General features: G+C 42.6%; 1 protein-coding gene across 1 annotated transcript; it reads left to right on the top strand.

The window, feature by feature from the left end:
* The first annotated feature begins 1085 nt into the window (after positions 1-1085).
* Positions 1086-22276, top strand: TM7SF2 (transmembrane 7 superfamily member 2). The gene is made up of 11 exons (XM_082270452.1): positions 1086-1203; positions 7223-7317; positions 7403-7599; positions 9542-9596; positions 14260-14454; positions 14686-14789; positions 15647-15766; positions 16941-17109; positions 19352-19432; positions 21668-21790; positions 22049-22276. Exons 2-11 carry the CDS (start codon positions 7260-7262, stop codon positions 22207-22209), a joined length of 1263 nt encoding a protein of 420 aa, XP_082126578.1. The 5' UTR covers positions 1086-1203; positions 7223-7259; the 3' UTR covers positions 22210-22276.
* Positions 22277-27821: the final 5545 nt, after the last annotated feature.

Here is a 27821-nt window from a genome sequence, read left to right as displayed (position 1 = left end):
ACTTAACCCCTTGATACCCCCGGTGTTAACCCCTTCCCTGCCAGTGTCATTTATACTGTAATTTTTTTTTTTTTTTAGCACTGATCACTGTATTGGTGTCACTGGTCCCCAAAAAGTGTCACTTAGTGTCAGATTTGTCCGCCGCAATGTCGCAGTCCCGTTAAAAATTGCTGATCGCCGCCATTGCTAGTAAAAACATACAAAAAAAAAATTAAAAGTCCATAAATGTATCCCATAAACTGTAGACGCTATAATTTTTGCGCAAACCAATCGATATACACTTATTAGGATTTTTTTTTTTTACCAAAAATATGTAGCAGAACATTTTTTTATTGCAAATGTTTTAAAGCAGAAAGTAAAAAATACATATTTTTTCCAAAATTGTTTTTTTTTTTTATTTATAGCGCAAAAAATAACCGCAGAGGTGATCAAATACCACCAAAAGAAAGCTCTAATTGCGGGGGAAAAAAAACACATCAGTTTGTATTTGGGTACAGTGTCACACGATCGCGCAATTGTCAGTTAAATCAACGCACTGCCGCATCGCAAAAAATAGCCTGATCAATATGGCGGTAAAACCTTCTGGAGCTGAAGTGGTTAAACCAGGACACATATTAATTACACAGGTTCTGAGGCTGATATACTGCAGATAAGGCACTGAGTGAGTTTAATTACCACATTAATCAGCCACAGAACCTGTGTCATTAATATGTCCTGGTTTAAAGGGACGAAGTGGCAGCCCTAGCCTTTTGCCTGCTTGCACTCTTCTTAGGTTTAGTTGCCCTTTAAATTGTGCCAAGCCGGACCAGGAACTTAGCAATAGAGATCACCAATGGAGTTCTACCTCTGCTCCTTATATAACCGCGGTGCCGTAGCTGCTGTCCTTCCCTGACACACTGTCACTGTATGGAAGGCGCACTGCCCTCTGCACGTGCTTCTTATTGATTATCAGTACAATGTTTAACATAATGGAATTCAATGGGCGGAAGCTGTGGTTGCTATAGTTACCCCTGCATCCAATCCTCCTCTGAGCCCACGCATGGCCCGAGAGTCACCAGCTTTCTATTGGCTGAGTGGAGGCGTGGCCTTACAATCTGTCTCGTGATTGGCTACATAGACTACTAACACTATAGGAAGAGTTGACATGAGCAGATCTAGATTTAAAGAGACAGCGACGTGACAGTGCAGACGCCCCCCATCCAGGTATGTGTGAAGGAGCTTGTTGTGACTGTATATTGTAGAGCTTTATATGGGGGGGAGGGCTGGGTATTGTCCTATGTAATATATATAGGGGGGGGGGGCAGGGTGCTGCTGACCTGTCCTGGTGTGTTCCAGGAAGTGTCCCCGATATCACAGATAGGGTTGTCACCTCATCCCTTTAAACCAGGACACACATTAATTACACAGGTTCTGTGGCTTAGTGCCTTATCTGCATTAAATTAGCCTCAGAACCTGTGTACTTAATATGTGCTCTGATTTAAAGGGATGAGGTGGCAATCCTAATCACAGATGACCTCCATGTACTCTATGTAGTGATTGGAGGAGACCCCATAGCAATGAGGGGAGTATTCTGTACATTGGTGCATGGGAATCCAGTACAGGTGGGGGATGGGCCTATCCAAAGCTTTTGTAGGGTGATGGTGAAGTGTAGAACAAAAGCAAAGTGAACCTGTCAGCCCTCTACTGCCAGCCTCCTCCTGAACATGCTCCTTGCCTTTAAGGACTTAGTTTATTAGTATCACCCTCTGAAGAGTGATCCACTATGGATCGCTTTTCAGCAGTCATTTGACAGTGTTTTTTTCTTTTTTTACCTCCTAAAAGCCACCATGCTGCACAGAAGATATAAAAAAAAAAATAAAAAACCCCCAGCGGTGCAGGATTCCCACTAGCATATTAAAATACATTTATTGTAACCAAAAACATAGCACACTTAGGCTGGCCATACACTATACAATTTTCTTGTTCAACTTTCCTTTTAGATTTACCAAAACCATGTAATATAGGGTCAAATCTAAACACTTTCAATTTGTATGCAATCAGGCAGGCCCTTGCACTACATAGTTTAAGGTAAATCTAAAGGAAATTGAATAAGAAAATTGTATAGTGTATGGCCAGCCTAGGGCCCCTTTCACACGGGCTTTCCAATCAGGTCCACCTGTCAGTTTTTCAGGCAGACCTGATCGGAGGCTCCATGCACCCCTATGGGGCACCGGATGTCAGCAATGATATCTCTGCTGACACCCGCTGCTATCCGATCCTGTCTGTGAAATTCAGACGGATGGTAACCCTATTTTCCATCTGTCTAGAGCAGCCTTTCTCAACCATTTCAGCACAGAGGAACCCTGGAAATGAATTTCTGGTCTCGGGGAACCCCTGCTAAAAATAGAAAAATCTACAACTCATGACACATTAGTGTGACAGTCAGTGGGAAGAATGCTCCTTACTCTTGTCATCATTGGGAAGAATTACCCCCTTACAGATGGCTAAAGAGAACAATGGTGTCATTGGAAACGTATCTGACCATTGCTCAAGGAACCCCTAGCAACTTCAGAGGAACCCTAGTTGAGAAACCCTGGTCTGGAGGATCGGATGAAAACGGACAGTTTAATTTGATCTCCCATAGAGGAGAGCGGGGATCTGACAGCTCTGTCTCTGCAAAGTAAGCGGAGAGGGACCTGTCATCCGCCTGCTCAGTGGGGATCGGCGGATCGCTCCACGCTTGGCAAAACGGATTGTGAAAGGACCCTAAAGGCTCGTACACACTAAGAAAATCGGGCGAGAATTTTCATCCAAAGAACTTTCGTACGATCTCTGTATAGTGCGTACACCACTTTCTACAGCCAATTCCGACCTTCTAAACGAAAATTTCCAAAGGGACAAGCTCCAAAATGTTTCTAATTTGGGAACAGATCGAACGTTTTTCGATTAATGCATACCATTTTCGTACGGCTTTAGAATGGGAATAATCAGAAACGATGAACAAGAAAAATAGCCTTTGTCATATGAGAATTTTCATAGAAATTTTCTTTCATAAGTTCCGATTTGCTGTAAAACAACGAGGAAAATCGGACAATTGTTCACCTGATTTTCTTATAGTCTGTACCCTACTATATTGGGGACTCTTCACATCCGCACAGGGATCACATGTGGGCATCAATGGGTGTTGGAAAGCAGCACCAGTTCAAAAACTATCATATCATTTTGCCCCTGTATAAATCATTAGTAAGACCTTATCTGGAAAATGCAGTTCAGTTTTGGGCACCAGTTCTTAAAAAGGATATCAGAGAACTGGAGAAAGTGCAACCAAACTTAATATAAGGCATGGAGGAGCTCAGCTATGATGAAAGATTAGAGGAACTGAATGCAGGGCTTATTTTCAGCAGTTCCGGCACCTCCAGAATTGAATATTATGTAATGGGAAGGGGCGCTGGTGTGTGCTGGAGGTTCTATTGATATTGGCTGCTGGGGAATCTATTGTTGCTGTAGGGGATCTATTTATGCAGAGTAAGCCGGTCTTGTGTTGCCGGGGAGGTCTTCTGTTGCTCGTGGGGGATCTATTGTTGCTAGGGTGAGCCTTGTGTTGCTGGGAGGGATCTACTGTTGAAGGAGGAGTCTTTGTTGCTGGCTGCTGGTGAGTCTATTGATGCTGGCTACTGGGGAATCTATTGTTGCTGTAGGGGATCTATTTTTACGGAGGAAGCGTGTCTTGTGTTGACGGGGAGGTCTTCTGTTGCTCGTGATGGATCTATTGTTGCCAGGGTAGGTTTTGTGTTGCTGGGAGGGATCTTTGTTGCTGTCTGCTGGTGGGTCTATTGATGCTGACTACTGGGGAATCTATTGTTGCTGTAGGGGGTCTCATTTTTGCAGGGGGGGGGTCCTATTGCTGCTGGGGAGGTATATTGTTGCTGCTGGGAATGGTCTTATGTTGCAGGGGGTCAATAGTTGCTGAGATGGATCTACTGCTGATGGAGAGGTCTAATGTTGCTCGCTGCTGGAGGGTCTATTGATGCTGGCTGTTGGTAGTCCGTTGTTGCTGGGTGGATCTATTGTTGCTGGGGTTTCTATTGTTGCTAGATCTATTTTACTGCCTTTCTTGTTCTCATTAACTAATTCCATACAAAATACTTAGCACCACAAGATGATACCTAAAAAGAGAAACAGAAGAGTGCCTCTAAGTGTAATATTTATTGTGCAATTTTTGAACAAGTAGCCAAGTTAAAACTCACATGGAGTACATAATCAAAAGGCTCCTCTGTGGGTGACGATCCAGCAACGGGGCGATCAGTGCCTCCGATCCAGGATGGTGTAATGCCGCAGTGTGACAGGGAACTCGCCAGCGAGGACTGAGTGGTTCCGGGTAGAAGCTGGAAGGATGGCGATGTGGAGCTGTTGATATCAGTGAGAGGAATAGCACCCCATCATTGGTGTCAGTCAGTGGGAGGAATAGCACCCCATCATTGGTGTCAGTCAGTGGGAGGAATAGTGCCCCATCATTGGTGTCAGTCAGTGGGAGGAATAGTGCCCCATCATTGGTGTCAGTAGGTGGGAGGAATAGTGCCTCACCACTAGTGTAAAGCCCCGTACACACGATCAGATTATCGAACGATCTGTCGTCCATTTTTTGTGGCATGCAAGTCTGATGTGGAAAGTGAAGAGGTTATTTTCATACAAATTTTCCCGTAAGACAGAATTCTACTTAAGAAGTGATGTCGTGTTGGATTGTTTTGTATGTGTTCTTTCGTCTCTGAGCATGCCTAGTCTTGCTCTTAAGATTTTTTCCGTCGAAATCTGTACTGATGAGATGAAAATCGGACGTTGTATTACGGACAACAAAAATTATATAGCCTGCACATCAGGATTTTGTCAGCTGAAAAGTCGGAGTTGGCTGTCGAAAGCACCATACTAAAGGCCCGTACACAAGTAGCGATTGTCGGCCGTAAATATTCGGCCACCGACCGATCGGCCGATTGTCGGCTTGTTAGTACGATGCTTCCGACAACCGACTGCGACTTTTCGGCCGAACAGAATCTGGTGTGCAGGCATTAAAATTTTTGTTGGCCAACACCAGAACGGCCGATTGTTCGCCAGTCAGTACAGAATTCGGCTGACAAACAGCAGATGAGCAAGACTGGGCATGCTCAGAGAAGAAAAAACACACGGAAAGTTAACCATCACATGACATCACTTCTGCAGTCGGCTGTTGTCGGCCGACAAAATTAGTGTGCAGTCTTTAGCACTTTTCAACCGACAGGACAGCACCGGACAAAAGACGGCCGATCGTTTGGCCGACATTCGTTACGTGTGTACGGGGCTTAACAATCCGAAAATTGGCAGATCGGTCGTCGGACGAATTTTCCCTACAGATTTTCTTATCGTGTGTACGGGCCTTAAGGCTCGGTTCACACTTGTGTGATGCGGGAAGGCTGCGAATTTGCAGCCTGTTCCCGCATCGCATCCGCACATCTGGCAGTTCACACTTCCGTATGCGATACGCAGGGGGTGTCAATTAAATGTTAACGACACCCCCAGTTTGATCGCATATCGCAGTGCGATCTGACAGTTCGCACAGAATCCGATCGCACAAGTGTGAACCACTGTGCGCTCCGATCCTGATGCGGCTGAAAAAAAGGGTCCTGTGCGTGTTTGGTGCGAATTCAGCCATACAAAGTGTATGGCTGAATTCGCATCCGCACATGAGATCGCATGTAATGAAGGCGCAGTGCGCTCCGAAATAAATGCGATCTCCGCAGCCGCAATAATGTGAACCGCCACTTAGTGTGAGGAATGGTGCCCCATCATTGTGTCAGTTGTGGATGGAATAATGCCCCAAGGGCCAACTAGAGGCAAGCAAAGGGCCACAGTTTGGAGACCACTGGTCTACTCTAGAGAAAGGAGATTTCTTCTCCAAATACAGAAAGGTTTCTTGAAAATGTGGAATAGACTCCCTCCAGAGCTGGTTCTGGCCGGCTCAGTATATTGCTTCAAAAAAGGCCTGGATTCTTTCCTAGGTGTACATAATATAACTGGGTACTAAATGTCTCTCAACTGTGGATATAGGATTGTGTATATGGGATTGTATGGTGGTGTTTTTTTTTTTTTATGGTGTGTTTTTTTTTTTTTTTTTTTTTTTTAAGTGGTTGAACCAGTTGGACTTGTCTTTTTTCAACCTGACTAACTATGTAATCCCTGTACTGATGTTGAGAGTCCTTAATGTGATTGTAAAGCCTTTTTTTAATAACAAACATGTTATACTTCCCTCCTCTGTGCAGTTGGTTTTGCACAGAGCAGCCCCGATCCTCCTCTTCTCAGCTCCCTCTTCAGCTCTCCTGGCCATAAACTGCTTGCTATGGGGGCACCCAAGCCGAGTCACAGCTCTCTGTGTCTATTCAGACATCGAGCCGTGACCCAGCCCCATCCCCTCTCTCTCCTGATTGGCTGATTGACCGCAGCGGGAGCCAATTGTACCGCGCTGCTGTCTCAACCAATGAGAAGGGGACTCCCAGGCAGCTTAAGACACTCCTGCAACATCGCAGGATCGGGATTGGGGCTCAGGTAAGTATAAGGGAGCCTGAGGGGGGCTTCTGCACCAGAAGTTTTTTTTTTTTTATCTTAATGCATAGAATGCATTAAGATATAAAAATGTAAAAAAAAAATTGTGCCTTTACAATCCCTTTAATGTAAGTGTACTATGTTTTTTTTTTTATTTTATTTTATTTTTTTTACAAAAAAATGATTTTTTTATGTTAGTGGGGATCCCGCGCTGCTGTTTTTATATCTTTTTTGAACATTCCTGATCTTCCTAGTTCTTTACCGTGAGCTGCAGGATCCTTGTAGCAAGATCACCAACCTTCCTTGAACAACTCTGGTGTTCCTGACCAACAGCACTGAAAGCTGGGACTTGTAGTGCGCTAGACCGGTTTGTCTTTTTTTTTTATCCTGTTGCATAGGGTTGTGGTGCAGCCCCATTTACTTGGAAAAATGATCCCTGTCCAGGGGTTGGGGGGTAAAGCTGCTGTTAAGCCAGGTTCCTGGTTAGAAAATTTCCCACCACAGTCTTCATATGTTAGTTAGTTGGCAATAACAGAACTTAAGCGGAGTTATTCCATTTTGGTGGAGTTTTTTTTTTTACAGTTATTCATAGGATATACAAATTAAAATAGTTGGGCACTGGATGTATTAACAATTGATTGTAATATATATGTGTGTTTTTCCTACATTCTAGATTGCTTCTATCATTGGAAATATAGTGACAGATAAACATGGCGGACAAGATTAAAACTCCAAGGACGAAAGAAATGGAATTTGGAGGGTTTTTCGGTAAGATATGGTCTTGGGGCTACCAGGAGGTATTGGGAGGACTTTACAGTTTTCATTCTTACAGCTGAGTTCTTTCTATGTCTAGGTGCCCTGGCACTTATTTTTCTATTGCCTGGAACTGTGCTGTACCTCCTGGTGACGTGTAACACCGATGATGCCAGCTTGTTGCGTTTGCCCGGCCCTCTGCCTTCGCTGGAATCATTATGGAATCCATTTGCTCTGATGGTTTTACTGGGCTGGGTGGCTTTACAAGCCCTATTGTACATGCTGCCTATGGGAAAGGTACTTCAACTATTTCTCATCATTCTCACCACTAACAAAATGTCTTAAATGAAGTAACAGTCAGTTTTTTTTAAAAACATACATATTACATAAAGCAGCTTACGTGAGCAGAAGACATTTGCAAAGATACCGTTTACAACACTCAAAGGTACCTGAATTTATGACATATCCAAATAGAGCAGTTAAAGATTTCTTATGTCTGGACAACAGTGGATCCCAACCTCAGTCCTCAAGTACCCCCAACAGGTCATGTTTTCAGGATTTCCTTCACCTTCCACTGGTGCTTTAAATCAATGTTAGTGACTTGAGCCTCATACAGTAGTTTTTTTTTTTTGGGTCCAGCTGGGTTGAACGAAAGAAAATTCACAGCTCAGGAGGAGCCGCTGTACTAACTATCCACCGCTGTACTAACTATACAATGTTAGTATGGTGAATTCGCATTGAAGTCAATAGGACGCGATTTTGCATTGAAGTCACTGGGACGCAATTTTGCATTGCAGTCACTAGGAGGCGTTTTTGCATTAACCACTTGACCCCCACCCACCTTACATATTCAGCGGCAGGCAGCCGCTGCTATGCAAAGCGACGTATCCCTATGTCGCTCGCTCAGGCGCCACCAGCGCGCTCCCGCCCCTGCTCGTTCCCTCGGGAGCTAGCGCGTGTGACTGGCGGTTCCGATGGCCGCCGGTCACTCACGATCTCCCACAGCAGAGGGAGAAAGACAGACGGCTAATGTAAACACAGCCGTCTGTCATTCTCCCTTCGATCATCACAGAGGCTATGCGATCCTGCTATAAAGGATCGCATGTCTCTGTGATGATCTAACAAGCCACGCCCCCTGACAGTTAGAATCACGCCCCTAGGGTCACACTTAACCCCTTGATCACCAATAAAGTTAACCCCTTCCCTGCCAGTGTCATTTTGACAGTAACAGTGCATATTTATAGCACTGATTACTGTAGTAATGTCACTGGTACCCCCCAAAAGTGTCAAAAATGTCAGTTAGGGGTCCAATCTGTCCTCCGCAATGTCCCAGTCCTGCAAAAGCAAAATCGTAGATCACCACCATTACTAGTTAAAAAAAAAAAAAAACCAATAAAAATGACTAATCTTTCCTGTAGTTAGTAAACGCAATAACTTTTGCGCAAACCAATCAAAATACGCTTATTTATTTTTTTTTTTTTTACCAAAAATATGTAGCAGAAAACAAATTGGCCTAAAATGTTAAAACATTTTGATTTTTACTTTTTTTTTTTTTTTTTGAGACTTTTCATATAAAAAAATGTGAAAAATATTGTTACTTTTTGAAAATTGTAGCTGTTTTTTTTGTTTATAGCGCAAAAAAATAAAAATCGCACAGGTGATCAAATGCCACCAAAAGAAAGCTCTGTTTGTGGGAAAAAAAGGACGTCAATTTTGTTTGGGTACAGCGTCGCACGACCGCGCAATTGTCCGTTAAAGTCACGCAGTGCCGAATTGCAAAATAGGGCCTGGTCATTGAGCAGCCAAATCCTCCGGGGCTAAAGTGGTTAAAGTCAGTGGGACAGTTTTGCCGTCATCGACACTTTTTTTTTTTTTTTTTTTCTTTTCTATCAGCAAAATGCCAAAACCCTATTTTTAGCTGATCTATCGGTGCATCCCTAGAGCCGACTTTTTATTTCTCTATTTGAAATGGTAGTGCACAAGGATTTTTCTTGCTGCATAAATAAAATAAGCTGCCTCTGTATGTCCTAGTCTCTCCAATATATCCCCTCTCTTTTTATTATTAGAAGCGTAATGGATGCCATGGGCAAGAGACACCTATGTACACAACCCACTGATCATACCTCCTACATAATATTTATTCTTATCATTTTTGTCTGTTGGCAAGGTGTTCTTTTTGTATTGTCACCTGTACATTGCCTTATACATAAAGAGTGTTCATTTATTTCTTGGTTAACAGATTGCTGAGGGAATTACTTTGAGGGACAACACCCGCCTAAAATACAAAATAAATGGTAAGTTAACCCCTTAAAGGCTGTCTATATTGCATTTAATTTATAACTCCAATTAGTTTTATATAGCCTTGGAAGGAACTAGAGCAGGCATGTCCAACCTGCGGCCCGAGGGCCGCATGCGGCCCAGAACCGCAGGCAATACGGCCCACTGCCCCTTGACAATTTTTTTTTTTTTTTTGCTGGGGAGGAAGGAAGTCGGGTCGGGGGCATGGCCACAGCAGCTTTCAACTGTAGGCAGAGGCTGCCTCAGAGGGGAGTGGGGGGGGGGGATTTGAGCATGTGCAGTTTTTTTTTTTACTCCTACCAACATGACCACTCCAAATCACTGAAGTGGTCATGGTGGTTAGAGTGTTCCTTTATTATCTCTCAGAAGAAGTAAGCCTATGTATACTGATTCCATTTCATTTGATCATCCTCTAGTTATGATAAATTAGTGCGGGGTGCACGGTGGCGCGGGAAGGGCGCGGCGGCATTTTATTACTTATATACCTTAACTATAGTATATATTTTATATGCGGCCCGAGAAAATTTCTCTACACTCGTTGCCCAGAGAGGCCAAAAGGTTGGACACCCATAAACTAGAGCCTCTGTTTAGTTTTAAATGCTGCAGTCCAAACCATCCAGCACCAAGCCCTTTTTTCTGCTTTCCGAAGAAGTGTACTGCAAACCATGATGCTGTATTAAAGATCATTTAAAAAAAATTGCCAATGCACCAAAAATGAATCTCAAAAATTGAAAGGTTTATTGAGGTTAAAGTGCAAAAATAAAACTTATCCATCGATGCTTCGGGGCCATGCTGGAGCCCTTTTTCGAAGTGACTGACATTCATCACACATTTCGTAACTGTAAGAAAAGGATCCAGTGTGGGCCTGAAATAACCAATGAATATGTACTTTTTTTTTTTTCGTCACTATCTTTATGTATGTGTACCTCCAATGCGCCTTTTAATTTTTGAGGTTCATTTTTGGCATGCTGGCCATTTCTTCAGTGGTTTTGAAGTGCTGACTGTTTTCCCTTTTAGGGTATTTTCTCTTTTTAGTGGTCTGGTTACAGTTGTAAAATTGTAGATTTCCCCTCACTTTCTGACAAATAGTGAGGACCAATCTTCCTAACAGGATCACAGAATGCAAGGAAAACCTGATGGATGAACCCTTCACTCTATCCAAAAGTAAAACAATTGGATATTGCTGGAGTTCTTCTTAAACAATGGGGATTTTTAGGACATTTTATATTGTGGGCCTTGTGCCCAATTGAAACCTGTTTATGACTGAAAGGAAACCTCTATCTATTTTCTTAGACTGTAGAGACGTAGGCAATGGGTGTCTAACCAGAATAACTACCATCCATGGGGAAGTTTGTGCAAGCTGACACCTGCTTAAAGAGGTTGTAAAGCCTCTCTTATAACTTGTACCTATAGGTAAACCTTTAATAAGGCTTAGCTATAGGTACTGTAAATATCTCCTAAACTTGCACGGTTTAGGAGATATTTACTTTTAATGCAGCCGATGACCTCATCGGCGCATGCGCTCTGAAGGAATGGCCACCCGTGCCGTTCCTTCAGAGCGGCTCCCATGCCCATGCGTGGGAGTGATGTCATCGCGCTTCCGGCCAATCAGATGGCCGGAGGATGCGAACCAGGAAGCAGGATGGCCGAACATGTCGCTTCATGGGCTTCATTCTAAGGTAGGTATTTCATAATGAGCTAGTATGCGATGCATACTTTACTAGCTCATTATGCCTTTGTCTTACAGTTTTTTTTTTTTTTTTTTTTTTAAGGTTTACAATCTCTTTAAGCGCAGCTAATGCTAAAGAAGTGATGTATAGAAGGTACTCTCGCACTATCATACAAGGGTAGTCAGATAATCAACTGCCAAATGCACTGATCAGCAAATCCTAAGCCAAAACACAACATGTATTAAAATAATAGTGCGGCACTGTCGAATGCCAACTAATATAAGTGTAAAAAGAATACATGCATCTGTGACATAATAGTACATATAACAATGTAAGCGTGTGAAAGATAAAAGGTGAATAAATGTCAAATGATATACATCAAAATATATAACCGTGTACTAAGTGGGTGCAATATATCAAACAAGGCAGTAGATGGCGGTAAATTCAGAGGCGTAACTAGAACCTTCAGGGCCCCGGTGCAAGAAACCATGAAGGGCCCCCCCTGGACCCCAGGCCGGGCCCTTCCCTTCAAGCCCGGGGCTCTTTCCACTGATCCTGGGGCCCTTTACTCCCCTTGCGGGGCCCTTTATTACGGTCCCACAGTGGGTCCTTTTCACAAGTTTTGCAGTGGGCCCCCTTCCTGTCATCTTGGGGCCTCCCAACGGTGGTGGAATGCCAGGGCCGGTCGCAAGTGTGACCTTTGTGATCCTGGAAGTTCACCCACTGGTGTCAGTAGTTTTTATTTTTTGGTATTTTAATTGTATTATTTTTTTATCATTTTATTTTATTTTTTTACAATGTCGCTGACTATGACTCTGTCCATTCAGAAAAGGAAGGAGCTGGTCAATTACATATTTACCGACCCCTTCCTGGTTCTCTATTGTGACACATCCCCTGCAGCAGCCGGCAGGAGAGGGGAGGGATCACAGTGGGGGGGGGGGGCAGGGGAGCACACAAGGGTCCAGAGACAGCAGAACACAAGTGAACTGGATAGGAGGAGTAGCGGGGGCAGCATACAGAGGATCCAATCTCCTCCATTTTCTTTCTGCAGCTATAGGAGGAAAAAGGAGGACAGTGATTTCTCTACAGGCTGCCCCCGCCGCCCCTCCTATCCAATGCTGGGCCCCCTGGAGCATTGGGCCCGGTTGCAATTGCAACCCCTGCAACCCCTGTAGTTACGCCCCTGTAGTGAACTGTAGGTCGACACTCAAATCATCCATCAAGAATCATATAGAAATCATAAAGTGATCAATATGTGTCCATCAGTGAAAACATAAAAACTCAAAAAATGTTCATTTACAAAAACAGTGAAGTAGTGGACTCTAGAAGTTGGTCCGTGTAGAATCCCGACACCAAATAGACAAGTGACTGATGTCTCAATTATCCAATGTGATGACACCTCTGTATGTACACGATATGCGTTCTAGTAAGAATCGCTTCCTGCAGAGAAAAAATTAAAGTGTGTGAGGCTACAAAGTAAAAACTGTTGCAAATGACCCAAAAACTTGGCTGCAATCTCTAAAGGAATTGTATAAGGGTATCCAAGGTAAAAATGAACAGAGAGATGAAGACAGGAGGATAGGCTATATCAGAGAACAATTCAGAAAAAATGGATCATATAAAAGGGTTAAAATAACTGCTCCACCCCAATATCTAATGAACAATAACTGGATGTCTAATGGTTGGGATGCAGTCCAGAGACACCGATACATGTGCTCATCCCATACTGTACGTAGTTACTGAATTATTTCTGTTTCCCTGTGCAAGAAAAGCTTTTGACCAAATCTGATAAAGATCCGGTCAAACAGCACATAGTCCACTGGTTCCGTTAAGGTCAGCGATAAAGTGCCATGACTTTTACAGGCATGGTGCTCAATGTTTTTGTCTGAAAGACACAGAATTCACTATTAGAAACAGACACAGGGGATGAAGTTACGTGGGCGAGACGCTACGCGTCGGGACCGAGCGATAGGCTAAACCGGAAGTGTTGCTGGAGGACGAGCTCGTGAATTTTTTGACTACATTTCTCTTGCAAAAAGTGAGTGTTTGTTTTTTTTAGTCGCTTTTATTAAATATATAATTGTGAAACGGTATTACACTATGTGGAGCCTTCCTCCTTTCATACACCATCCATACTGAGGTGATATCCAGACTATCCACTGGACCACTGCTGACCACACATCATCTACCATAGAGGGTAATCTGAGACCACCCCAGGAGGCCCCTGGAGAGTTAACCCTGTCCAGCTCATTATTATCTACCCAATGCTGTAACCTTACAGCTGTAGGGTGAGGGAATAGCACACACAGAGGTGTCATGACATTGGATAATTGAGACTGTCACTTGTCTATTTGGTGGTGGGATTGTATACAGACCTACTTCTAGAGTCCACTACTCCACTATTTTGTATATGAACATTTTTTGAGTTATGTTTTCACTGATGGACACATATTGATCACTTTATGATTTCTATATGATTCTTGATGGATGATTTGAGTGTCGACCTACAGTTCACTAATTTACTGCCTTGTTTGATATATTGCACCCACTTAGTGCACGGTTATATATTTTGATGCATATCATTTGATGTTTTTTTTCACCTTTTATCTTTCACACTCTTACATTGTTATATGTACTATTATGTCACGGATGCATTTATTCTTTTTACACTTGTATTAGTTGTCATTTGACAGCGCAGCATAATTATTTTAATACAATGCAATAGAAGTACTCTGCAAAAAAAGTGACCCCAAAATTGTGTCCTGTTAACAGGGTTCTATTTAATATGTTCTGTGTGTTGTGTGTTATTTTTTTACTAATTTCCTGGATCAGACATGCGTCTCACAAATATTCTTAGAAAAAAAAGTGGTAACGTGGTTCCTAATTGTTATGTGACTAGTTTAGATGCAAAAAGTGCCCTGCAGAGTTCCTTCTATTGGTATAATGTGTACCACTTTTTAATTGTGTAATAATCCTTTGCTGTCTACAGCATTTCAGGCCTTCTTGGTGACTGCCATAATCGCAGGAGTGGCGGTGGTTCTCCGGCTTCCTCTCTCTTATGTGTATGATCACTTTCCTCAGTTTGCTGTGGCCTCGGCACTGTTGTCTCTGACTCTAAGCATTTTCCTCTACATGAAATCATTGACTGCACCCGAATCTGCACTGGCACCAGGTGGAAACTCAGGTACAACACAACTTTCCTGCACTGTCTAGTAATCAGAGTAGTATATTTGTCAGGATGCATGTATAGATTGTGTTTGCTGCTTCTAGCATCCAGCTGTCAATTTCTAGCACAAATTAAGAAAAAAATAAGAACTAACTAGCAACTAACTAACTAGCATTTTTTTTTACTTGGAGTACATTTGCACATTTGTTTTATCTATGTATATTCCCATTTTCTGCCCTTTTTATTAAGGTAATCCTGTATATGACTTTTTCATTGGACATGAGTTGAACCCTCGTATTGGCTCCTTTGATCTGAAGTATTTTTGTGAACTTCGTCCTGGACTCATAGGCTGGGTGAGCACTGAAGATTTTTTTTTTTTTTTTCAGTATCCAAGCTTAAAGGGTTTGTACCTTAAAAAAAAAAAAAAAAAGAGCTCCTGTTCCCTTATAGCAGATTAAACAGCACAGTGCTTGTGCTGTCTAATCTGTCCTTCTCTAGACTGTAAAATAAACCCCAGCTGATCCTGCCAGTTCCTGTGTCCCGCTATGTGTACTGACCACGATCATCATGGCTGCTGTCAGTTCATCCTGCTGCTCTCCTCCCCCTCCCTCCCTGCCTGTCAGCTCCTGTGTGTGAGCCGTCTCCGCCTCCCCCCCCCCCCTCCTGTCGCAATGAGTAGCAAAGTAAACTGTTACAATAGGTCGCCGCCAGCCCCTCTCTTTTATGCAGCCATAACACACTGTGTAAGTGTTTGCTGAAAGGGAAGCTTGTAAACACCTTTTTTTTTTTTTTTTCCAGACCGTTCATGTGACTCTCAACTGCTCTTCTCCCACATCAACTGGGCTACAGCGGGAGGGGCTGAGCAGTCAGCACATCGGTCACGTGACCTCCCCGGCTGACGTCAGAGGGAGATCTCGGTCCCTCCCACTGCAGTTCCTAGATGGAGTAGAAGAGCGGCCAGGAGTCACGTGACTGGCCTGAAGAGATCTGAAAAAAGCTTTGCTTTCAACTTTGCTTTGTTATGGCTGCATAAAAGAGAGGGGTAGTGAATTTTTTGTAGAGGTTACAAACACTTTAAATTTTATTCTTCAAGATTTTAACAGAATAAGGCACTGAACATGATTGATTCAAAGATGGAGCGAATGATTGTGGGAAGCTTTGCTTCTATTTTCTGTGCCCACTTTCTGACACGTGTAATGTTACTCTCCAGTGTTTGGTCAACCTGTGCTTCCTGATGAAAGAGATTGAGCTCCGAGGCTCCCCTTCCCTTTCTATGATCATGGTGTGTGGATTTCAAGCACTTTATGTCACGGATGCCCTCTGGCATGAGGTTAGTCTGTATTCTGTATTCCTTTTTTTTAATCAGATTATAGCAAGATATGACCTTTTCTTTATATATATATATATATATATATATATATACATTTTTTTTTGTGATGATTAGAGCAACAATTTTAATCTCTACTTTCTTGGCTTATCCAATCACATTTGTATTTGTTTTTAAAGTCACTATACGCTTAAAATTTTAAATAAAAAAAAACATACATACATCTGTCTGCTCTGACATCATGGCTCCTTCCTCTTCTCCTGCAGTGAGGAGCTGCCCTTGCTTCTACATAGAACAATGCTTATGTTATTACATTTTGTGCACCATTCAGTACATCAGCATTCTGAGCCCAGGCTGGGTAATAATGATGACCCAGGGAGTGGGTCCATGACAGCCTGAGCTCACAGGACATGGATCGAATGATAATGACTATCATTCAGTCTGGAACACTGCGAACATCTAGTGATAGAAAAAATTACTAGAGAGGGCAGCCCTCAATTCAAGGTGCGTATTGCTGTTTGTTTTTTATATTTTAAAGGGCTATTGTTTTTTTAGCTGAAGTTCTGATTTTACAGTAATTTCTGACTATGGAAGTAAAATAGACATTGGTAAAAAAAAAGCATCTAAAAATGATAGGTGAGGGCAACTTTGACTCCTTTCAAACCTTTTTATATACAAGTAAAGCTGATCCAGTCAGTGTCTGACTGTAATAGTGAGGTTTGTGTCTTTTAGACAAAAACATTGAGCACCAATGCCCAAAAAAATCATGGCACTTTATCCCTGACCTAAACAGAACCAGTGGACTATGTGCTGTCTGATCGGATCTTTATCAGATTTGGTCAAAAACTTTTCTTGCACAGGGAAACAGAAATAATTCAGTAACTACGTACAGTATGGGATGAGCACATGTATCGGTGTCTCTGGACTGCATCCCAACCATTAGACATCCAGTTATTGTTCATTAGATATTGGGGTGGAGAAGTAATTTTAACCCCTTTAAATGATCCATTCTTTCTGAATTGTTCTCTGATATAGCCTATCCTCCTGTCTTCATCTCTCTGTTAATTTTTCACTCGGATACCCTTATATAATTCCTTAGAGATTTCTGCCATGTTTTTGGGTCATTCGCAACAGTTTTTACTTTGTAGCCTCACGCACTTTCATTTTTTCTCTGCAGGAAGCGATCCTTACTACAATGGATATCGTGCATGATGGATTTGGTTTCATGTTGGCTTTTGGTGATTTGTGCTGGGTTCCATTCATCTATTCCCTGCAGGCGTATTTCCTTGTCAGTCACCCACAGGAACTGAGCACAGCAGTCGCAGTGGTTATAATCCTCATAAATGGTATGATTCATTTATAGGCTACATATTTCAAGATTGAAAGGGGTGTCATCATGAAAATATTGTAGTTGCCATTGCAGACTTGGGGGTTGTCAAGCTGATCTTGGTTTCACTACTCAACGAGTCACTGATGAGGAACAAATATGCACCCAGTGAAGGTTCAGATCCTGTGACTATTAAAATATAGCAGTTACAGCTCCCATATTTATATCATTGTGGTTTTTCTTTAAAACTCAGTTGCTGCACTTTTGTCTTTACTCTAGACAAAGTGAGTTAAGGTTTTGTAAGCATTCAGACCTTCATGTGCTATGATTAACTTGGCCAGATATACTATACATGCCCTGCATTGCGCGTTCTATATTTGTGCGCAAAAATGTGCCAACAGTGCCTCTATTAAACACAAGTCCTCAGAGACCTCTGTTTATTAGGCTCCTTTTGCACAGTGACAGCACACACCCACCATTGTGTCACTTTACACGGAGCGATGCAGCTTGCTGTCGCTTCTTCATTTTTCTTCCCTGTGATTAGAAAGTGGTCACTAGGGGGAGAGAGAGGTGCAAACAGCAGAGAAGGACAGAACGTCCGGGTCCTTCTGGTGAGTTTTTGCTAAAAAATTTAATCTATGACTACGCCCGCAAGAGTGAAACATGTAAGTCACCTGGGGGGGGGGAAGGTGTGGGGCTTTATAGCTGAATAAAAATTCACTGAGGGTTAACATCCTCAGAATGCGGCTTCTCCTTTTCTTTATCCCATAGGACAGTGATGGTGAACCTTGGCACCCCAGATGTTTTGGAACTACATTTCCCATGATGCTCTTGGCACTCCGCAGTATAGATGAGCATCATGGGAAACGTAGTCCTGAAAAACATCTGGAGTGCCAAGGTTCGCCATCACTGCCATAGGAGCACAATGTGATTAAGCTGGTGCATGTAAAGTACGCATCACACTTGAGCCAAAAAAATGTCTGACAAACAATACTTATCAGCCTATTATGTATTGGTTGAAGTCTACTGGGGCAGATTATTTTATTTCTAATCACTCACTTTTAGAATTCCTTTACTGACTTATTGTTTAGAATACCTCCTTTAAAATGCTGCTAACAGGCTCCTCCCACACAGCTACTGCTATGTGGTTGGAGGATTCTCGTATATGTAGGGGACATTTGCAGGCCTCTCCTTCTGAAATGGCGGGTGTTCTGGCTGTCATGCTGATGACATGACTGTTTTCTGAATTGCTGGCCCAGAACAGACAGACAGGTATACAGGTACCAGGTGCCCTCCCTCACTCTAAATCCAAAGATAGGCTAATTACATTCTCAGGAGGAGGTCAGCAATGATAGGCCCTGTATTTATCTAGTGGCAGGTTTCTTTAAGCAGCTCCTTACAGGAGAGAACAGAGGGATCGGTCAGCAGAGGTACATTTTTTACAGTAGATGGAAATGTGCAGGGTACATTCTACCTAAATTTGATGCACATTTAGAAAAAGGCATTGCAGATTGTACACACATTTAAATAATATATAATCCTTAATGTGGTTCTAAAGCAGGGATCCCCAAACTACGACCCTCCAGCTGTTGCAGAACTACACGTTCCATGAGGCATTGTAAAACTCTGACATTCACAGACATGACTAGGCATGATGGGAATTGTAGTTCCTGAACAACTGGAGGGCCACAGTTTGAAGACCCCTGTTCTAAAGCCTCATTAATTTTTTAAAATAATAAACATGTCTAATTTTACCTGCTCTCCGCAGTGGTTTTGTATAGAGCAGCCCCGATCTTCCTCTTCTGTGGTTCCCTGCTGGCGCTCCTGTCTCCACCTCACCAGCAAGTGCCTCCAAAGCAATTCACTTCCTATAGGAGGGGCACTTGCGTGTGCTTGATTCCGTGCTACTCTGCCTGTGTGCATAGAGACAGACAGCACTGATTGGCCCCACCCCCTGTTCCCCATAACAGCATTCGATTGACAGCAGCATGAACCAATGGCTGCCTTTGTCCTGTGAGGAGTGAGACGCAACTCCAGGGCACTGCATTGGATCGGCTCAGTTAAATATAGGGGGGGGGATCCTAATAACATAAGTTTTTTTTTTTTTTTTTTTTTTTTTTTTTTTTTTTTTTTTATCAGACCAAAAGTGACGGAGAGACTCTCCAACCGTTACATATTTGGCTTATGTTTATTTAATATTGTATAATTGAACTAATGAATGTATACATAAATTCCTTTATTTTTTATTTCTTTTCTACCAGCTTTAGGATACATTATTTTTAGAGGCTCAAATTCACAGAAAAATGCTTTCCGAAGAAATCCTTCAGACCCAAGTGTAGCTGGTAAGAAATGGAAGTCTTGTAAAGGCTGTACCCTCCTATGTATTCCTGGGCCCATTGAAGAGTAATTATCATGTGGGCTGAAGTAGTGCAGACAGCGTGTTGGGGCACTTATGTCAATAGAGAAATTATTAAAAGTAAAGGCTGGCACTAAAGCCAGATATAACCCATGTACTGGTGCTGTGCCCACACTGCATGGGTTAACTGCTTGTTTTAAAACAAACCAAATTGTATATAGAAAATAAAAATGTGAAAAATAAATGCTGTGCGGCTGCTCTCACATAAAGGCAGTATAACAAAACCCGAATTAACATTTAAACATAACATGTGTAGTGCCATTCAATAAAGTGAAAACTTGAAAAAGTCCATAAACAATATTTATAAAGTCCCAAAATAACTTGCTTCACAGTAAGTCAGAAAAGTGAACCGTGAAATCGACCATCCACAACCATATAATACTGTATGTGTATGCTGTTCCCAAAGTGCTCAGGAAACCAGCCACCAACTCCTTGTAAATTCAACACTCACCAGAACTTAGGGTTGTCATTACAACAGCACAAATGCCTGTGACACATGAGAAATCCCTCTGAAGTATGTGCAGCGATCAGCAGTATGTGCAGCGATCAGCATTCAGTGGCACCTTTTGATGAACTCCAGCTAGGACAGATAAAGCTCACTACGAGCCTAAAGTAATTTCCAATAGGGCAGTCGTTTTATTCAATTTTGGTTAAAAGCACAAATGTATAGAAATGCAAGTCACTCACAATCACAGCTGCTGCTGACCAGCAATCATGCAGCGGCATAACGTCAGCGCTGTAAACTCCGCCCCAGCGTGTTTCGTCCATTCGGATGTTATCACTGACAATGGAAATTGCAGGATAGGGGAACAATCTTTTTGTATTTTTTTTTTTTTTTTTTACCTGAAATATTTTATTCTGAACAGCAGAAGGCGAAACAAATTGGGATCTGGGAACATAGAATGTGGACAAAATACAATTTTCCACAGACACAAGAACTCTTTCTTATTGTCTGCTCAATACGCAAATCCACCTATACTGGGCACCTCTAAAACACGGGCATCTTGGGACCTTTTTTTTGCATCTCTCATCCTGACATATACCGCCCTGGGGGACTAAGGCCCCTTTCACACATACGGTCCGTTCAGTTCTTTAGTTCAGTCACGTAAAAATGTATCTGTTTTTCGTCAGTTGTTATCTGTTTTTCATCCATTGGCATCCGTTTTTCGTCCGATCCGTTTTTTTTTGACGGATGAAAAATAAGGCATTCATCTGTTCAAAAAAACGGACATTGACGGAAGCTGATAAACGGATGTTAACTGATGATCAATCGTTGTCATCCGTTTTTACATAGAGATACATTGATGTCCGTTTTTCATCCGTCAACGGATGGATGAAAAACAGACAAACGGACTGGTTCTCCCTATGAGTGAATTTATGTGGGAGATTTACTACAACTAGAGCACACAGAATCTGGTGCAGCTGTGCATAGTAAACAATCAGCTTCTAACTTCATCTTGTTCAATTAAGCTTTGACAAAAAAAACTGGAAGCTGATTGGTTACTATGCACAGCTGCTCCAGATTCTGTGTGGGCCAATTTTAGTAAATCTCCCACCATCTGTCAAAAGAAAGATCAGCATAGAAACAGATATTCTCTACATGCTTGATGACAGGTTGCAAAATATTTCAGTGGTTAACTGTAGGAGTAGGTAACCTTGGCACTCCAGTTGTGATTAAACTATAAAACCTATCGTGCATCTGCCTTTTGGACAGGGATCTCTAAACTGCGGCCCTCCAGCTGTTGCAGAACTACACGTCCCAAGAGTCATTGTAAAACTCGGATATTCAGACATGACTAGGCATGATAGGAATTGTAGTTTCTGATCAACTGGAGGGCCATAGTTTTGAGACCCCTGCTGTAGGAAGTCATGCCTGTGGCTGTCATTCTTGCAATGCCTCATGGGACTTGTAGTTTCACAACAGCTGAAATGCCGAGCTTGCCTACTCTGGTTTATCTACCCAGATGTAATAGTTATTCCACTATTCTTTCTTCTATGGCAATGAAAAGACTATTGTATATAGGGTTCTCCTGTCTTTAGGTTTGGATAGAGTGGGGGAGTATTAAAACCCCTGTCAGGTTTTTATTGCTGGCACACTATACAGTAATCTGTTGATATGCCTGTTTTACATCTACTGGTATATTTTGTTTTCTTAATTTAGGGCTTGAAACCATCCCAACAGCGACTGGGAAACGGCTGCTGGTATCTGGTTGGTGGGGTCTCGTTCGCCATCCCAATTACTTAGGAGACCTAATTATGGCTCTAGCCTGGTCCTTGCCTTGTGGTGAGTATCTGTAATGTGTAGTCAAAGGAAGCATAGACTTTTGATGGAGTCTAGGATTTTTTGCTTTGTGAATTACAAAATGGGTGGGCTTGGTTTTCTCAAATGCACCTGCTTAAGTAGCATGCTTGTTTAGAACAGATATATGAAAATTGTTATATTCTCCAAGGACAAGACCCAGTAATGAAAATACCACATTTTTGATGAAAACATGAATATATGTTTGCAATTTATTTAACATTGTAAAAATTTTTGTCTCAGGTGTTTCTCACATCCTACCGTACTTCTACGTGATTTACTTCACTGGCCTATTGATTCACCGTGAGGCAAGGGATGAACACCAGTGCTTGAAGAAATATGGACTGGCCTGGCAGGAATATTGCAGAAGGGTCCCCTACAGGATATTTCCATATATTTATTAATTTGAAGTCAACCATAAAGTATTCCAAAAATAAACAACTGCCTTCCAATAGGAAGATGTAATAATAAGCCAATGTATGATAATTTTTTTAGAGGGGGTGGGAAAAAACCTCTAAACTGTAATTATTTAATTGCTAGAGAAGCTCATCAAAAATTGTTCTTACGAGGTTGGAAAAAGTGCTTTCATTTTCTAGTGTAATATAAGCTTTATATTTTGGTGTGTAACTAATTGCAAAGAGGTGTTTTTACTTTGTTCCTGAAGTGTTTTATCTGTTTTAACATTTTAGTGCTCATAAAGGCCCCGTTCACACTGGGGCGATCCGACTTCCCGGGGCGACCTCACAGGTCGCAGCACGCTGCTCGCACCGCGACCTCAGAGCGGCCGGCATGGACTTCATATCATTGAAGTCTATGCAGGTCGCTCCAGGTCACCCCAAAGAAGCTCCGGACCCTTTTTCTAAGTCGGAGCGACTTGTGTCGCTCCTATTAGAACGGGTCCACAGCTTCTCTATGCCAGGTCGCCTGACAGGTCGCCCCAGTGTGAACGGGGGCTAAACCTGAACAGATCAGTGCCTGATACGTTGTATGGAGGCTTGCAGTTTACACATACAGAGCTGGAGTTTTGGCAGCTTAACGTTTTTTTATGGAACATTTGCAACCTTCTCCTAAAATAGTGACATTTCAGGTGTGAATTGCAGAATAGACCCACCTCTCTACCCCAGTTTGAGAATTTGCTGCCTCTCATAGATGCCACCATAGATCTGGAACTATGTGTAAGGCTAAAATGTCACTGCACCTATATACACTTTTACAACATCTGTACATAACTTCAATGATTGGGAGAGTTCTGTTTTTATAACAGTCAGCAGCAACTAAAACAGGCAGTGCATATGCTGGCATTAATGTGTGCGTGATTTCATGGATACCTCAAATGTTTAAACATTTTACTGACATGATTTGTATAAAACCAGTAAATACACACTGCAATAAATCTTTTTTTAAGCAAGCAGAATGTTTTTATTTTTGTGCGACGATAAAATGTGGGAAATTCTTGCCACCCAATGCAGTTCCGGGGTCTTTACAGCAGGCACCTCCCAGTTAAATACTAGCATTAGATGCTCTACACCACAGGTGTCAAACACAAGGCCCACAGGCCGAATGCTGCCCTCCAGGCCATTTCATGTGGCCCTCGCACCTCTCCTGCAGCTGCGGCACCCCCCTTGTCTCTGCCCCCACCTTGTCTCAGTAGTCAGCAGCAGAGAGGAAAGAACTCCTTTGCCAGATCCTGCACTCCTCTATGCAGCTTCAGAAAGTCTTGTCCTCCCCCCCCCCCCCCATCATCCCAGCAGTCCGCAGCAGAGCGGAGGGCACAACTACTCCTACAGATCCTGCACCTCTCTGTGCAGCCACAACACCACCTTGCCTCTGCCTCCCCTGGTCTCAGCATTTAGTAGACTCTGGAAGCTGACTCCAGCCCTCCTCTGGTTCTCCTCCAGACCCTGCACTTTCTTCTTCCCAGATCCACCCGCATCATCTTCCTGGCAGCAGCACAAGGTAAGGAGGTGCATTGTGATGTAAGGAAGGGTGGGTGACTCTTGACTCTGATGATGGGGGGGATCTTGACATCTCATGTAAGGGGGCGTGGGGTGCTCCGGACATCTAATCTTACAGATATAATCATATTGTAAAGTGCTGCGCAAATTGTTGGTGCTATATAAATCCTGTATAATAATAACCGGCCCTTTGAGGGCAACCATAATGCTGATGCGACACACGATGAAATTGAGTTTGACACCCTACACTGTCTCCTGGTATCCCAAAAACAGAAACAATTCCCACAGCTTTCTCTCATACAACTGGGCTACCTCTTGATTCCCTCTGATTAGCCTCCAAACACTACAGATGGTCAACAAGAAGCTTAGAGTTTGGGAGCCCAACCAGGAAGCTGTGATATTTTTCGCTGCTCCTCAACTTCCAATAGATTTTGTACCTTTGGGCCGAAAATACTCTGTTGCAGCACAGCCTTGAAATTTATTTTAAGTAACCAATGTGGGGTCCTTTTTAGATACAATAATTCAAAAGGTAAGTAGTAGGAGGTATGATAGTAGTCAGTATGTACAGAACAGGGGTGCGGAGAACCAACATTTGCAAGAAAGGGTGCACTTGAGAGGATTTCAGCAGGTATGATGGCGTAGTAGTATGTGCAGGACCGGCGGGGGGAAGGGTAGGACGGTGGGCAGTATGTGCAGTGGATTAGTGCAGATTGTATGAAGACAGGTCCTATGTCCAAGAAGGAAACACAGCAGGTGTTAAGGCAGGCAGTATGGACACAAAAGAAATGTGGTGCATACGACAACAGGCAGTATGCAGTAGAGAAACGGGACATGACATGCAGGACAGTGACATGGAAAGTATGACATCGGTCACTATGTACAGGGGAGACGTAGAAAGGGCAGTTTAATCTATATTATCTTGCAGCACAACTGTCTCATTTCTTCCACATAGATAAGCTGGATCAGCAATGGTTTTGATCTTTATTTTGTTCCACATTGTCAAATGTTACACCACACCCGTCATATGTGCTGTAATACATGGCCTTCAAGGTTTCGTCACGCCTGGTGAGATCATTACCAATGAGTTTGGGACCTGGCCTTGACCAAGTTAAACATTCCCATGTTTTAGAACTTCACTCGTCTCTGGCAAAAAAAAAAAAACACAACTACCAAAGCTCCTCTCCCTCTCCAATGCCGTGTTGTGGGCCTCTAAAGGGTATTCGTTACCTATATTATCTGTTTACCACAAAGGTTCTCAAAACCTTTGACCAGTTAAAAGGGGAATTTACCCTCTCTAATAAAGGTGTTTTTTTTTTCTATATCTTCAACCGAGACATGCCCTGTAAACCCAATTTTCTATCACCTGTGTCCAATCCCTTAATGAAATAAGATTCAGGGAGCAGAACCCCAAAAATTGATCTTCAAGTTTTATAACCTTATACTCACCCTCTTGGCCATCAAGTTGGCTTACAAAGCAAAGGCGAATTGGGATGTGGATATTGATTATGAAGATTGGGGTGAAGTCTTGGATCCCTGTAAAATTAGTGTCCCCCAAGCTGTCTGATCATTTAACACAATTGTATTTTACCCTGATTGCAGTCTATTATGTACTGTGTGTTCATTTGCTCCCTGGTGCCTCCATGGCAGCAATCACATGGTTAGTTGCTCTGCCCACAACCAGCTCACAGGATCACTAACTCTATAAAAGAGAGTTAGATCCCCCCACCCCATTCTTTTTTTTCTGTCCTCAAGCCTGCAGGATCAACTAAGCCAGCCCTTACCACACCACCACATTGGTGTAACCATTATAGGTTCATGCTCTCCTGTATACGAGTCCCAGGACTTGGGCTGCTGAATGCACCAATAAGTATGGGAGCCATTTTTTCTGTGGATCTTTTTAGGGCTAAACGGGGGGGGGGGGGGGGGGTCACATCCTCTTTCCCCCTATCTCTCTTCTCCTTTTTGTGTACTAAGACACTGAAACAAATGCTGCCTTCTGCCCTGTTGCAGGATTCCCTGAACTGCACTAACATCTAGGGATTTTGGGAATAAAAAAAAAAAAAAAAAAACTTTACAATTATCAGTGTTGTAAAACCCAATTAAACAATTTTTTTGCAGCAACCCTCCCTGAGAGTGAGCTATTTACCATGCGTATGCTGCCATGGAGACACCATGAAAACTGAACATTAAATACTTACCTTTCCATAATTTTCCTTTTCTTGTGCCTATCCATGGCAGCATATGCCCACCCTTTTCTTCCCATGATCCACACTTTTTTTTTAGACTAGTTACAAGAATGGGATGGGGGGGCACCAGGAAAGGAAAATTACGTAAAGGTAAGTATTAAATTTTCCGTTTTATATGCTACGGGGATGTCCTGCTTTATAGGGTTTCTGGATGCAGGTGGTAAGGTTTCTCTATGACACCATGGGATGCCCATTAACGCTACACCCCAGGCAATTCTTACTTGGGCCCTACGCAAACCCTGATAAATGTAAAGTTATTTCTACACAAAACCTAGCTTATTGCATGGAAGTTGATCAAGGTTGGATGCAGGCCCTACCATCTACATCTGGCTCCTGGATTCAGGACATAAATTACAGTCTGCCATATAAAAGGTTATTTTATATTTGCAGGGGTTGCCCATCCAAAGGTAATAAAATATTCGATTGATGACTGCAGCACCCAGGTACATGTGAGTGATGTTCTGGCTTCACAAGAACTTTTAAGAATTCTCAGCTTGACCAAATAACCAATCACTGGGTCTTAATGTTGTTATTGCCTGAAGCATTCTGGCCTCAGCTAATTTACCCCACCCCCTCATTCCTCCATACCTTACCCTATTTTAGAGATAGATCATTTTGTGGGTTACTGTTAGGTTGGCCATAAATTGTACAATTTTCTTCTATAGTTTTCCTTTTAGATGTACCAAAACCATATAATATGAGGTCAAACCTAAACAGTTTTAATTCATATGCAATCAGGCAGGCCCTTTCACTACATAGTTGAAGGTAAATCTATAGGAAATTGAATGAGAAAATTGTATAATGTATGGCAAGCCTTAGAGACACCACTGGTACAATTCAATGTATGAGATATTAGCTAGTAACTGAACTGTATACTTCCCAGACTGGTTACCTTTATTGTGTGTTCTGTGAATTATCCTCATGCATATACTTCAATAGTGTTTTTTAATCAAAAAAATTAAAGGCAAGGGTATTGCAGTGCAAACTTCTTATGGACAACCGTAGTCGAAAGTTGACATTGCTGCAGAAACTTTTACCTGCATACGTCTGGTATAAGACCTTCCGTGTGCACTATGGTATTGGTCAGGACAGAGTGAGACTGGTGCTAATTTTTTATTTAACCGGTTCCCAACCACCCACCGCAGGCTGGCTCTCCTGCGCGAAGCAACGTAGCTCTACCTCGGTCATGCGCGTGGTGCTGGGGGCGAGCGCGGAGGGGATGGCAGCCAATCCACAGGGCCGGCAGACATGATTGCCACCAGGCACCCACGATCTCTCCCCGCTGAGAGAGGAGGATAGTCAGCTGTTGTAAACACAGCTGACCGTTCTTCTCCCTGAAATGATCAGAGTGCCTGTGACCCTTGTATATATGATCACAGGTCTCTGTGGTCATTCCACAAGCCCATACAGTTAGTAAACACTCCCCTAGGCTCACATTTAACCCTTTGCTCACGGGTTAACCTCTTCCCTGCCAATGTCATTATTACAGTAACCGTGCATATTTTTAGCACTAATTACTGTAGTAAGGTCATTGATCCCCCCAAAAGTGTCAAAAAATGTAAGTTAGGGGTTTGATCTGTCCGCCGCAATGTTGCAGTACTGCTAAAAAAAATTGCGGATCGCCACCATTACTAGTAAAAAAAGTAAATAAAAATGACAAATCTTTCCCCTAGTTTGTAGACATGATACCTTTTGAGCAAACCAAAGTACACCTTTTTTTTTTGGTAAGGTTATATTGCAGAATGTAAAAAAAAACTTTTTTTTTCAGAATCTTTTTGTTTATAGCACAAAAAATAAAAAAAAAAATCGATCAAA

This window comes from Pelophylax lessonae, assembly GCF_965119305.1.
Source record: "Pelophylax lessonae genome assembly, chromosome: 10".
NCBI classification, from domain to species: Eukaryota; Metazoa; Chordata; class Amphibia; order Anura; family Ranidae; genus Pelophylax; species Pelophylax lessonae.
This window is presented reverse-complemented; position numbering and strand designations above follow the sequence as displayed.